The 12,691-nt window shown below is 36.8% G+C and overlaps 1 protein-coding gene across 1 annotated transcript in view; it reads left to right on the forward strand.

Annotated features, from left to right (window-relative positions):
• VPS13C (vacuolar protein sorting 13 homolog C (S. cerevisiae)) overlaps positions 1 to 12,691 on the forward strand; it is a 135,366-nt gene that overhangs the window by 90,697 nt on the left and 31,978 nt on the right. The window contains exons 49-60 of the mRNA XM_009886726.1: positions 890 to 1,046; positions 1,923 to 2,050; positions 3,643 to 3,812; positions 4,353 to 4,591; positions 6,085 to 6,314; positions 7,095 to 7,187; positions 8,184 to 8,549; positions 8,865 to 8,954; positions 9,377 to 9,532; positions 10,565 to 10,829; positions 11,666 to 11,826; positions 12,345 to 12,466. Coding sequence (XP_009885028.1) covers positions 890 to 1,046; positions 1,923 to 2,050; positions 3,643 to 3,812; positions 4,353 to 4,591; positions 6,085 to 6,314; positions 7,095 to 7,187; positions 8,184 to 8,549; positions 8,865 to 8,954; positions 9,377 to 9,532; positions 10,565 to 10,829; positions 11,666 to 11,826; positions 12,345 to 12,466 — 2,177 coding nt within the window. The remainder of the gene's footprint in view (positions 1 to 889; positions 1,047 to 1,922; positions 2,051 to 3,642; positions 3,813 to 4,352; positions 4,592 to 6,084; positions 6,315 to 7,094; positions 7,188 to 8,183; positions 8,550 to 8,864; positions 8,955 to 9,376; positions 9,533 to 10,564; positions 10,830 to 11,665; positions 11,827 to 12,344; positions 12,467 to 12,691) is intronic.

Consider the following 12,691-nt stretch of genomic DNA (forward strand, 5'->3'; position numbering starts at 1 on the left):
GGTTATCTGATGAGTTAGTGTTTAAAATCTAGATTTAAGGTTTTAAATAGTTTGATTTGTAATGTTCAGGTTATTTGAGTGTTTAGTAGATTTATTAGAAATTAAAAGGCTAGATGTGGATCTCTAATATACAACAGTTTAAAATTATGGTTGATGTCTTTGCAGAGGGAGTGCTTTACTTTCTCTTTTCCTACATTAACCATATGGATGTAAGTGGGTAAAAAAGAGCTGAGGGGCCTTTTACTTGTTTGTGAGCCCTGTTTCATTTCTGTGTCTGTGCTGTGGCCAAATGTACCACTGGTAAAGCACAGAGGAATAAGTTATTTGAGGAGTACCAGTAAAAAAAATAATAAATGTAGAAAAATAATATTTTAACACTATGGATTATGGCCTAAGTGACTGCCTTTTGTCACTTATTAGTGCTTATTTTTTTCACAATCATGTCATGTTGTAACTGGATTCAGATTTCTTATCTCTTTAAAAGCCTACTGAATGACAGTTGCTTCAGTGTCTACAATTTAAGTCTGGGCTTTAATGTTATCTGGCTATGTTTCTGGATTACTGAATTGTTAACAAGTGCTCATGATTATAATTTATTCGTATTTTTAGCAGGCGAAGAGCCTTTACAAGACTAGACAGTGTTTATCACGCAGACTGTTAGTTCTTGTTGTAACTTCTGTTCTTAACAAGTAACAAATGATATTTCTGGAAAAATGGGCAAGTTACTTAGGGTGGTTTTGCCAGGATCATTTTGACTAGACAGCTTGTTTATGGTGGAAGCAGTGTTTTGTCTTTCCTCAACATTTGCATACTATTGATGAAGACAGGGTTCGGTGTTGGAAAGAAATACTGTCACCAAAAATGAAGTTGTGGGTTTATCACTTTACAGATAGCACTCAGTGAAGATGATCTAACTGTTGTCATGAAAATTTTACTCGAAAACCTTGGAGGAGCTACTTCGCAGCCAAATACTGTGCAACAGAACATTGAAGATACGCAGATACTTAAGAAAGGGAAAGTTCCAAATGAATCTGATTTCTGTGAGGGTATGTTCAAATTGAAAGCTGAGTATGTTTAGGCAGAGGTCTATGTGGAAATTCAAACATCATATTTATCTGAAGCACTTCAATGTGTGTAAATAAATTGTTTTTCTTAATTGATACATACGTACTTTTGTGCATGAAAAGTTATAGATAAGAATGTACGCACAAACTAAAAATGTTGTGGTGTGAGCTGTTGATGATCAAAGGTTTTTGTAGTGTTTTTTGCGATTCATCTTTTATAGGATAGTATTCTTCAGTCTATATCAGTGACACTTATAGATAGTTTAAAAAAAAAAAAAAGCCAAACCAACTTCCCTAGAATGTTAATGCACAATTATAACAATCTAGGATGTTCTTAGTATTCAAATAGTGTGTTAATGTAAACAGTGCATGTCTCTGCATGAAATATTGTTAACCCTTTGCCAAAACTTTTTTGTTTCGGACAAACCCTTTTTGTCCTAAACTTAACATTCTCAATGACAAAAAATTCCTGTTCAACTGCTAGTTGAATTACTACACTAAGAGAAGTAACTTGAAGAGTAGTGCAAACTCCTTGAGCAGTCTTCGTACTTCCTGTGGTTCTTCATTAAAATGAATGAAGAACTGCAGTAAATTAATGACAACTTTTTTGAAGGTTCTTAAATCACTCTGTGCTAGGTAATTTTAGCATGCATTGAATAGGACAAAGTGATGTTGAGTAAATGAAAATGCGTATTTTTCTGGGTAGTCTTCCTGATTTAGAGCTTTCCTCTTTTTTGACTTTCTGATCTTAATTAAAAAAACCAAAACAAACAACAAAAAAACCAACCCCAAACCCGGAAAACCACCCCAAACTCAGTGTTCTAAAGAAATACAAAATTATTTTATTTTCACTGACAGGTCCTCTTGCATTTGGACAAGAAAACGTTTCTACAGTTCAGTCTTCTGCGGAATGTTATGCAACACTGAACTTTGACTTTAATTTTGAGTCACTTTCAGTAACTCTCTACAATAGTGATAAGAATCAGGTTTGTGACAAAGATTTTACCATATGGATGGGTGGGTAACATAGGCTTCTCACATGGACAGAACTCAGGATAATAAAAGGAAGAGTTTCGTCGCTTGTGTTGGCTTTGTAATGCTTGCCTTATGGGGCTGTCATGGTTTAACCCCAGCCAGCAATTAGGACCGCGCAGCTGCTCACTCACTTCTACGCCCCCCCCTCAGCCAAGTGTAGGGAGAAGGGGGAGAAAAGAAGGGGAAAGGGGAAAACAACCCCAACTCATGGGTTGAGATAAACATAGTTTAATAGAACAGTAAGGGAAAGGAAAATAACAATAATAATAATGGTAGAAGAAAATACGAAATAAAGTAATGCAACCCAAGTTGCTCTCACCACTTGGAGATTGGTTGCCCATCCAACCCCAAGCATCAGTTGTGGATCCCTGGCGCTCCAGGCAACCCCTATGTATATACTGAGCACGATGTCTATGGTACGGAATATTCTGTTGGTCAACTTGTTCTGTCTATGGTTGCTCTCAGCTTCTACAGGAAGCTGAAAAGAGTCCTTGACCACCTGGCAACAACTAAAACAATACACATTATTGATATTCTTTTCATACCAAATCTGAAACACAGCAACTGCTAGAAAGAAAATTAGCTTGATCCCAGCTGAAACCAGGACAGGAGCTTATGCAATTTATCCTGGAACTTGGAGGTTTTATGGGCAGAGGATGTCCTTAATTTGAAGGACGTAAGTGCATTTCTAAAATTCACACTAAAAAAAAAAAATAAACTGACAACAAAAACCACCCACCATTTGATCTGGTCATTCAATCCTTTCATTCCAGTATATCCAAAACAAAAATGAAAATTTGAAAAGCAGGAATTGCTAGTGTAAATGATAGTAGCAACATGCATGGTGCCTGTATAGTTAGTAAGCAGACCCATGGTGTACATGACCCGTACTTCCCTCTTACGTATTCCTGAGTGTGAGCAATAATGAGCATCCTGCCTGTGCTGAAAACAGAAGAGAAAGATGTGCAATATTGCTTTTTTAAAAAAAACTTATTATGCTTTGTCCACATGTGAAGATGCTTGTTTCATAAGTCTTGCTATATAGTGAACAGGTGGTAGCTTTGCATTTAAAATAACTATAAGGCAGGAATTTGTGATGCTTTTTGTATGGTGGGTGTATTATTTAAAAAAAGTTCTTGTGAAATGAGTGTCATGGGGAAGAAACATGCTCTAATGGGATTTTATTTTAACTGTTTCTTGATGTCTTTTCCGCTTATTGCCGAGGCCTTGGTTGTAAATGAGTTAGTGTGATGGGAGCAGAGGGATCTTCTGGTAGGAGGTTCAGATGTATTATCCTTTGGTCATGCATTCTGAACAACTGCTAGAAATGTGTTGAAGAAACAACTTTACTACAACCCAACTTGTTTCTTCTGTTTTCTCAGTGAGTTTCTTGGACTAATTTCTATGATTGGAGGACTGATGACAGCAACAGGCTAATCAGATCCTTCAAATCATGTATCAAAATGCATGTGACTAGCAGCAAGGGAAATGTGCTTATGACTTTGTTCTATGGTAACTAGTTCTACAATTTCTCATTATGTAGAAGTCTCTGCTTTCGCTGCATAGTAACAAATTATGCCTTGGTGAACTCCGTCTGCATCTCATGGCATCATCGGTGAAGATGTTTTCAGATGGCTCAATGGATATTAATGTTAAACTCAAGGCATGTACCCTGGATGATCTCAGAGAAGGAATTCAGAATGTGACTGCGAGGTAAGTTTGAGTGCATCAGAAATGAAAAAACTCCATGCAGCTTGTGAGGAAGACTGTTTCCTTGTTCTATACTTTGCTTCACGTGGGATTGCTAAAACTTAGTAGGGCTGTCTGTTGTTGCTTGTCAGACTGTGCACAAAAACAGTGAGTAATGTGATTTGATAATGTTAAGCAAGTTTCTTCTTTCATATGCTTATTTCCCATGTTATCCAAAACGAAAGAAAAAACCAGCCACCCAAGAGTCTTGAATATTACAGTAAACTGTGTAGGAACGGCTGAGTAGAGAGCAACCAGCATCACCTAGATAGTTCTCTACACTGGAAATTTAGTCTGATCGTTACACGCTGCATACATAGTTCCTAAACTATAGCACACAAATTTAAAATTGAAATTACTCTTCTGTTATTTCTGGAGGAAGCACTGATTGCTTATATTATAAATGGCACGGGGAGGAAAAAATGGCACTGCTTATGCATCCTTGTTTTTCTAGATCAACATGTGATGATGTTTGAAATATTTCTTATTAAACTTGTTTTCCAGAATGATAGACAAGAAAGATGACACAAATGACAGTTCTATGATAGATGTAAGCTACAAGCAGGATGAAAATGGAACTGAAGTCGTTGCTGTCCTTGACAAGCTGTATGTATGTGCCAGTATGGAGTTTTTGTTGGCAGTAGCAGATTTTTTCATTACCTCCATGCCGGCGTCCTCAACTGAAAGATCTGCACAGTTCCAGTTAAAGCATGGTGCTTCTGGAAAATCCAAGCCAGAAACAGGTCGGTAAAACTGATTTCCACCCCGACTCCCCTTCTTTACAGACTTCATACTGAAAAAAAATAATCCAAAAGTTCTTAAGATGCTATCTTGCTATCAGACTTAAGAAATGAGTTTCTTCTTCATGATGTGTAAATTGGCCACTGATACCATAGATTGTTGCAAGCAGTAGTAGTTATAAAACTGCTGTATTAAGCAGTGCAGTTGCCCTCTCCGGCAGAGCTAAATATTGAAAATCAAGTCATGCTAAACAGGATTTTTACCTATGTAATATTGCAAAGGAAGCATCCTTAGGGTAAAAAGTGCCATGTAGATAGTAGTGAAGGAAGTAAAAAGAACAACTTGCTCTTTTAAGGTGGGTGGCAAAGAATGTCTTACGCTTACTTCTGCAAGTTGTGTATTTTGAAACTATATATTATTATTTCAGCTCAGATATGGAAAACAAAGTGTTTGATGAACAGCTTTCCTCTTTTTGGTTGAAGGCTTAAGGTAAAGCATGATGAGGCAAGGGCAAGAAAGACTACTTCTGAGTAGGTTTTGGGGGGTTTTTTTGGTTGTTTTTAAGTGATTGCTAGGCTTGCCTGCATTGTGGTGAGGCCTAATCTGTGGGTTGTGTTCTTGAACTGGTTCCCAAAGGGCCCTCCCTTTCTTTTGAGGAACTTGGCAGATTGCTACAAGTAAGCCTTAGGTTTTATGAATTGCCCCAGTGACGTCAGCAGTTCACGTCCTCTCCTCTTCCCTTGTAGGAGATATGCACAAGTCCTGTGATGAGGGAGGGGTGGTACACACTCCAGAGAAATGGCACTTGCAGGGGCTGCTCAGGACTACCCAAATGTGTTGCTGGCTGCAGCCCACAAGTTGGCTTGCTCTGCTTTTCCTGTCGTGCACCGAGCCTCAACTTGGCCACTGTTCCATTGCATAGGTGTGATACTCCAGTATTTCCAGCAACTGTTAGGCACAAGCAACCCATATATTGAGTCCTAGTGTGCAGGAGGGTCACACGCCACTATACCGCCTGTCATTGAGTACCAAAGTGACTTGATCCGGCGCTAGGTTAGAGGGCGTTGCTTTTAATTATTCTCTCTGTTTGGAGACTGAGTGGGCATTCAGACAAGAAATTGTATATTGCCAAATTGATTTCAATTATTAGATCTTCACTCTGAAGAAGTTAGTTACTTTTGGTATCAAGCCAGAAGATAACGATTTCCAACTTGGCTTTGTAGAGCCAGTGCTTAAGTTGACTACGGTATATAGAGCTAATACTGTCTTTTTTACACTATTAAAACAGTTTTGTCAAAAAAAAACTTCTGACCTTCTGGACATTGTATGATATTGAGTTTCAGCAAAGCATTTGTGTAAAAATTGAGATGTTATTTGTTAAATTTGTACCTCTTAAATTATGTAGCAATTTCTGTGCATGGTTTAGGTATTATGTACATAATAATGCCTTCAAACCTTTTCTATTCAAGGGGTTTTTTTTAAATTATTTTCACAGAAATATCTGTACGGCCAAATATGACAGTAAAAGCTGTGATCATGGATCCAGAAATTTTATTTGTTGCTAATTTGACCAGTGCTGATGCCCCCGCCTTGAAAGTCTCCTTCCAGTGTGACTTTTCTCTGACATCTGGAAAGCTTGCACAAAGGATGACTGCTCAAGTGAAGGGTTTCAAAGTGTTGGCCTGTGCCTTTCTCAAAGAAAAACAAGACAAGGGTGTTACTACGGTAAGAAAACTTGTTTTTCATAATGAAACAAGTGTTGAGAACTGTTGGCAGGCATGTCCTTTAGTTATGTCCTTTAGCTGGCGTATACATAACACTCAAAAAATTCACTTTTCATATTATTATTATGAAAAATTCACTTTTCCTATATTGATTATAGGAAAGGACTGTGCATCTGTGGTATGCCATTTAAAGGTGAATCTTTCATCAGTAGGTGCAAGACTCTCTGAAACCTGTGTAGTGCATTTGTAAAGTAAAAGTTTCTTAGTGAAGAAATTATATGTGGGGTTTTGAAGACTACGAGTACCTCTCTGCAACTTTGCCTGCCAGTTTACTTGTTACAGTAGAGTATGCTGATCGGTGCATTGTCTGGAACTACTCATTTCTGGAAGGGAGCATTGTGCCACAGAGGTGGCCTGTGTGCTTCATCTTGCACGTGGTATCTTTCCTTACGCATTTAGTTTTCTTGGGATTCAGGGTTCTTTGACTATAGCATCAGCCCATCTGTGTTTTGGGTGTTTGTTTTGACTGTTTTTTAAGCCTTATGTCAAAAGCTTTTATTTCACTAACTTGTAAACTTCCAGTACAAAATTGCTCTTGTGCACACTTGGATACTGGAATAAAGCACAATAATGCTATGGAAAGAATGCCATTACTCTAATACATGTTGCTGTTTCATGGGATCAGCATCCCTTTGGCCTGTGAGATGAAAAAATACAAGTCCATTTGGAAAGGTTAGATTCCAGGAGTTACCTTAATAATCAAATTATATTTTTCACTCAGGTGTTACGGCCATGTTCTTTAGTCATGGAAAATATGATACATGTCTCAGGGTTACAAACTGTGGTAGTAACAATAGAAGAACTTACTATAAAGGTAAGGTGTGTTTCTCGAGCTGTAGCTTTTTGGTTTTTGTTTTAATTTGCACATTGCATTTAAAAATTAGGTTTTCCCCATTAGTTTAAATAAAAAATAAGGATTTATCCTTTTTAGAGCTGCTCTGTGTTGGGGAAAAAATCATTACATGTTCCTTGTTTTGGCAATCTCTTGGCAAAAAGAGGTTTAATTTAAATACTTCAGATACTAGGATTCTTCCTACCAGTTTCTTAAAAATTTGTGAAACAAGCTTTCCCCCTGCTGCCACTACCACTGCTTTTCTCTTCAGAGATACTTATAAGCAGGAGCACGCACACAAGTGCATGTAAACCTAAGGCTGTTACCATGATTTCCAGAATGATACACAATGTGAAATACCTTGTTCTTAATAGGGAAATTAATAATTGTGTCTATAGTAAAGGTCTTTCTGAATGTAGTTTGCTAATTCTCCTATAAAAAGTTCACAAATTGGCATTTGTGATCTGAAAAGGTGGTCAGTGGTGAAGTCTTGAACTGTAAGCAGTAGTACGTTGTTCATAAAGCATAAAGGTTTTGACAGATGTACTGTACTGCTACTTGAAATGGTGGTGTACATAACTCTGCAAACGTGCTCTTTTGAGCACCTTGAAGATCTTAAAAATAAATTCAAGTTTTACAATGTAGTGGGGAAAAGGTTGATATTGACTGCTGTTATGGGAGTACCACGTATCAGTGAAAGTGAAATTCCAATCTGAGAATTTTGTTCTTGAGCCTGTGGGATCATTGGGGAGGAACTGGGAGACTTTGTAGAAAAGAAAAATAAGAGGAGCTCCATGAATGGATTCTGTTTCTTTATCTTAGAATTTAAGTTGTATCTCTTAGAAAGGTCTTTAATGTTGTGTACCTGTATGAGGAACCCAAGAGTTATTTGCCGTTTCCATTTATCATGTATTTTTTATGTTAATCAGTTTTGAAATGTTTTAAGTCATAAAGGTTTTTTGTTTTGCTTTGTTCAAGATCTCACCAATAATTCTGAACACTGTGGTGACCATTATGGCAGCCATAAAACCCAAAACAACAGAGGAGGATTCTAGAGGACCAACTGAAGTTTCTGAGAATTTGTGGCAAGTGAAGCCTATAGATCAGTGCAGTGCTTGGTTTCTTGGTGTTGATGTAGCCACAGAAGTAACAGAAACTTTTAAGGACCGTGAACACGTTCTGAAACAAGAGAAATTTGACATCATAGTGAAATCGGTCCAGATCACTTTGGAGTGTGGTCTGGGACATCGTACTGTCCCTCTATTATTAGTAGAATCTGTGTTTTCAGGTGTCCTTAAGAATTGGTCCTCATTGATGGAGGTCACTGCTGATATGTCACTGGAGGTACGTAGAATCAAATTGTTAGCTGTTTAAAAACACTTCTGCGCATTTCATAACGTTGAAGTAACTTTTTAGTACACTTTCTATGTGCTAAATTAATAATAGGTTTAAATTGTAATGCTTTTAGGGGTTCTTTAGTAGTCAGGCAAGTATGACTAAGCATTAAGTGGTTAAGCCATTAAAAATTAATGATAAAGCTCCAAAGTTTGAAATGAAGATTGATTGTTTTCTTATTAATGTTTTTTGTACTAAATGCTATTGGAAGAAACTCAGACCTTTATTTTTAGATGCCTGATTTAATTTTGATTCTTTCTTTAGATTCATTATTACAATGAAACCTACGCAGTGTGGGAGCCACTTATTGAACGGATTGAAGGAGGAAAGAAGCAATGGAGTTTAAAGCTGGAAGTATGTAAACATACCTGAAACTATGTGAAATGTTTTTGGATAGACAGCTATTTCTTAAAAGTTTTATGTGACAGAACATTGACCTTTTGAATGCTGTTGCTTTGAGGGAGCTATGCAATTTCACATAAAGAAACCATCAGTCTTTAGACATCTCGAGGTTTTTCTGAATAATGTTAATTGTGCATTGCACGGGTAAAATGTAAGGTGTAACTATACATACAGAAAGGAAAGAAAATAACTTGCTTGCCTTCAATGTTGGTATAAAATTTCTGTGTTTGTGTAAGGTATCTAAGATTTACAAGGTAAAGTAGGTTTTCCTTTGCTTGGTGAAATTGTTGAGTGTAGGTCAAGTTTTTTCTTGTTGTAACACAGGAGAAAGTAATCTATGTGTTCATAATTGCTTAGTGAATTTTTTGTTTTAGATGAAGACTAACCCTGTCCAAGAGAGAAGTTTGATGCCTGGGGATGATTTCATTATTCTTCCTGAGCCACAAACTGCAGTTAACATCTCTTCAAAGGATACAATGAATATAACAATATCCAAATGTTGTCTTGCTGTTTTCAATAATTTAGCTAAGGTAAGTAATTTAGCCTGTCCTAACAGGCAGAAGGTGCCGAATTATGTGGTTCTGGAGGAAGTTCTGATTATTATTATTTTTTTTTTTTCCCAAAGAACTCTCAGTGCTGCAGTCACAAGCCAATGACTGTTCTGCAGCCCTGATAAATGTTATCTAGTAGGGCTGAAGACGTGTACTCTGATTAGTCCTTTAGGATTAACAAAAAGGTGGTGCTAGCTTTTGAAAGAACCGATTACTGTGTTAGAAGAATAAATGTGCTTATGCAGGACTTAAGGAACAACCCCCCAGGCAGGCTTAATGACAATAAAACCCTCCAATAAACACAACTATTTCCTACAATTCTTTTTCGAAAATATTGAGAGAAGTTTACTTCCCTTCCATCTTTTCTCCGTAATAGAATACCGAGAAAATTGTACATTTTAGGATTGGCCTTCAAACTGTAGAAGTAGAATGTCCAGTGTGTTTAAAATATTTTTTCCCTATTTTTCTTGTGATAGTTTGTGTGCTTACGAATGTCCTAGGCTTTTTCCCACCTTTTTTATGGGGGGAAGAAGTTCTGCTTACTAAATCAATCTATTTTTATAGAATGTGACTTAGGCCTTTTGATTTTTTTGATTCTAAATGAGCGACAGTTCTGAAATACTTGCTTATCCTCTAAGTCTATATTGGCAGTCAGTTACCATGGCTTTTAGGTAGTCAAACAAATGTTTGTAAGCATAAGTTGTGGTTGAATATGAAGTATATACATGGTGAATGTGCTTGGGACTTCTATGTCCCGATCTTATTTTTCTCTTACAACCCAACAACTGTAAAAAGAATTCCGTTATGAGAAGCATGAATGCGAATTGTAGCATCAACATTTGCTGCAAATCACAGAATAATAATGACATTTTCTGGAATAACATCATAGGTATTGCTATACATATTCTTTTTTCTTTAAAATGGTTGTTGCTGGGAACTGTCTTTTAAAGCCTTTATATATGTTATTGTGGCTATTTATGTGTGACGTATTATATCTGTTGTTAATTACAGGCATTTTCAGAAGGGACTGCATCCACTTTTGACTATTCCTTTAAAGACACAGCACCTTTCATAGTGAAAAATGCCCTAGGTGTTCCTCTCAAAGTGCTTCCTAGCTCCAATTTTCGGATTGTTGGTTCAGGTGAAAAAGAAAACATGAACCATGTAGATATTGGTCAGAACATGGAACTCGAATACTCTGTTTTTGAAACACCCCAACGAGGAAAGTTGTCTGCATTGTACCGACAAGAAAGCTCCGTCTTCTCTTTAAATTTAGGTATTATGCTAGGGATCACTGTGCATTGTGACATGTTGAGAATGGGAAGGTGGGGGAGTGAACATGGTTAAATTCAATGTGATCAAAATGCAGGTGAAGTACTTTGTGTTGAAATTACTTTTGAATACTGATGGCAATTAAAAAAATAAATTAAAGCAGCTACTAGACTTCTTAAAAAGATGTCAAATTCCTTCTGTCTAGTTTTTCAGAGTGAAAAGTACAATATTTTTTCTCCCCATTTGGAAGAAGTGGAGGACATTCTAGTGGAGTCATTGATAGATCAGATGGTCTATCAATGTCTGTTGGTAAACCCTTGGGACATAGGCCTGTGTGTTCAACCTCCTGTTAAGTAGGATCTTCATTACTTATACCCGTACTGCCATTCGGCTTTTTGTAGTAACCTAGTTACTTGAGAGCAGTTACAATTTCTCTGTGTATTGAGCTTTGCCAGAAAATAGTTCTAGGAGAACAGGATATAATAACTACTAATTACATAATCTGGTTTTTACCTTTCCATACCATCCCATCTAAAAGTACTTGGCCGTGATAAAAAATCATGTTGTGTTGCATTTTGTTAACTCGCCCAACAAATACCTTTGTTCATTGTATGTATCGTGCTGTGTATAAACCGTATTTTGAAGTTATGGTCTTCAAGAGTATTCTGACCTTAAAGCTTTCCTTCAGTGGTGCTTGAATACCATTTCAAGCTGCTTTTGCCGCAGTGCTTTGATCCTCATTGTTGCTGAGTGTAGAGAAGCTAAAGTATTGTTCAAATAGAAAATGGTGATGTGATTTGTTTTGCCTAATTTAGACTTTTATATGTTTTTATGAATTAGAACTTCAAGGTTATAAAGAAGTGGTAAACATTCCCATAGCCAAACCAGGTCGACGACTGTACAACATAAGAAACCTTCTTGTTGATCGTTCAGACTCGGTCATTGTACAGATAGATGCTACAGAAGGAAATAAGGTTATTACTCTACGATCTCCTCTGCAGGTAAAAAAAAACAAACAACCAGACAGACCAAAAGCCTGAAAGAAGTGCTCTTCTCTGAGTGACTTAGCTTTTCTTCCTTATTGCATTTTTTTGAGATCCCACTTTTTCAAAAAGTTACTTAAATGCAAATTATTAAGTATTTTACTTAATTTGTTACATGAATTTTTGTCTGTGTTCTGATGTGTGTGTCTTCCTGATATATGAAAAATTTGGTTTTTACTTTTAACTTTTGGCTTTTTAATATCTTCAACGTTGAGGCTGGAATAGACACTTTTTATGCATCTTGGCATTTTAAGCATGTTTTTCAATTCATGGAACTTAAAAGTAGCATAATTTTCTCACATGCTTGCATATTATTCTCCTTCAGAATTGCATTTCTTACTAAGATGCATAGAAATCTGTTTTCCAGAGGAGTTTAATTAAATTTACTGTTATTTTTCCCTTGTTAGCATTCATAATTTTTCCTTTAGAAAATTGTACCATAGAAGTGTAATGAAAACTATGCATTTTGATCCTAGATCAAGAACCATTTCTCAATCCCATTTATAATCTATAAACTGGCTAGAGACTCCAAGTCACTGGAGCCAGTTGGCATATCCAAGCCAGAAGAGGAATTCCATGTTCCTTTGCATTCATACAGGTACGCTCTTTCTGTTCTGTAGGGCTAATCTTTGTGAGACTGCTGCACTACTACAGCATTAGTGGGGATGCTTAAATTTGCACTTGGAACTCTTCCTGACTGGGCTAAAAAACCAAAATGCTACCTTCATTAGGTAATTAGTGTGCTGCAAAAGCCCTTCAGAATGTTAGCAATTACTTTAAAAATGGGTGAAGTTAGCTGTCAATGGAAAGCTATTGTGTACCA

The sequence above is a fragment of the Charadrius vociferus genome, unplaced genomic scaffold (assembly GCF_000708025.1).
Source record: "Charadrius vociferus isolate BGI_N301 unplaced genomic scaffold, ASM70802v2 scaffold356, whole genome shotgun sequence".
NCBI classification, from domain to species: domain Eukaryota; kingdom Metazoa; phylum Chordata; class Aves; order Charadriiformes; family Charadriidae; genus Charadrius; species Charadrius vociferus.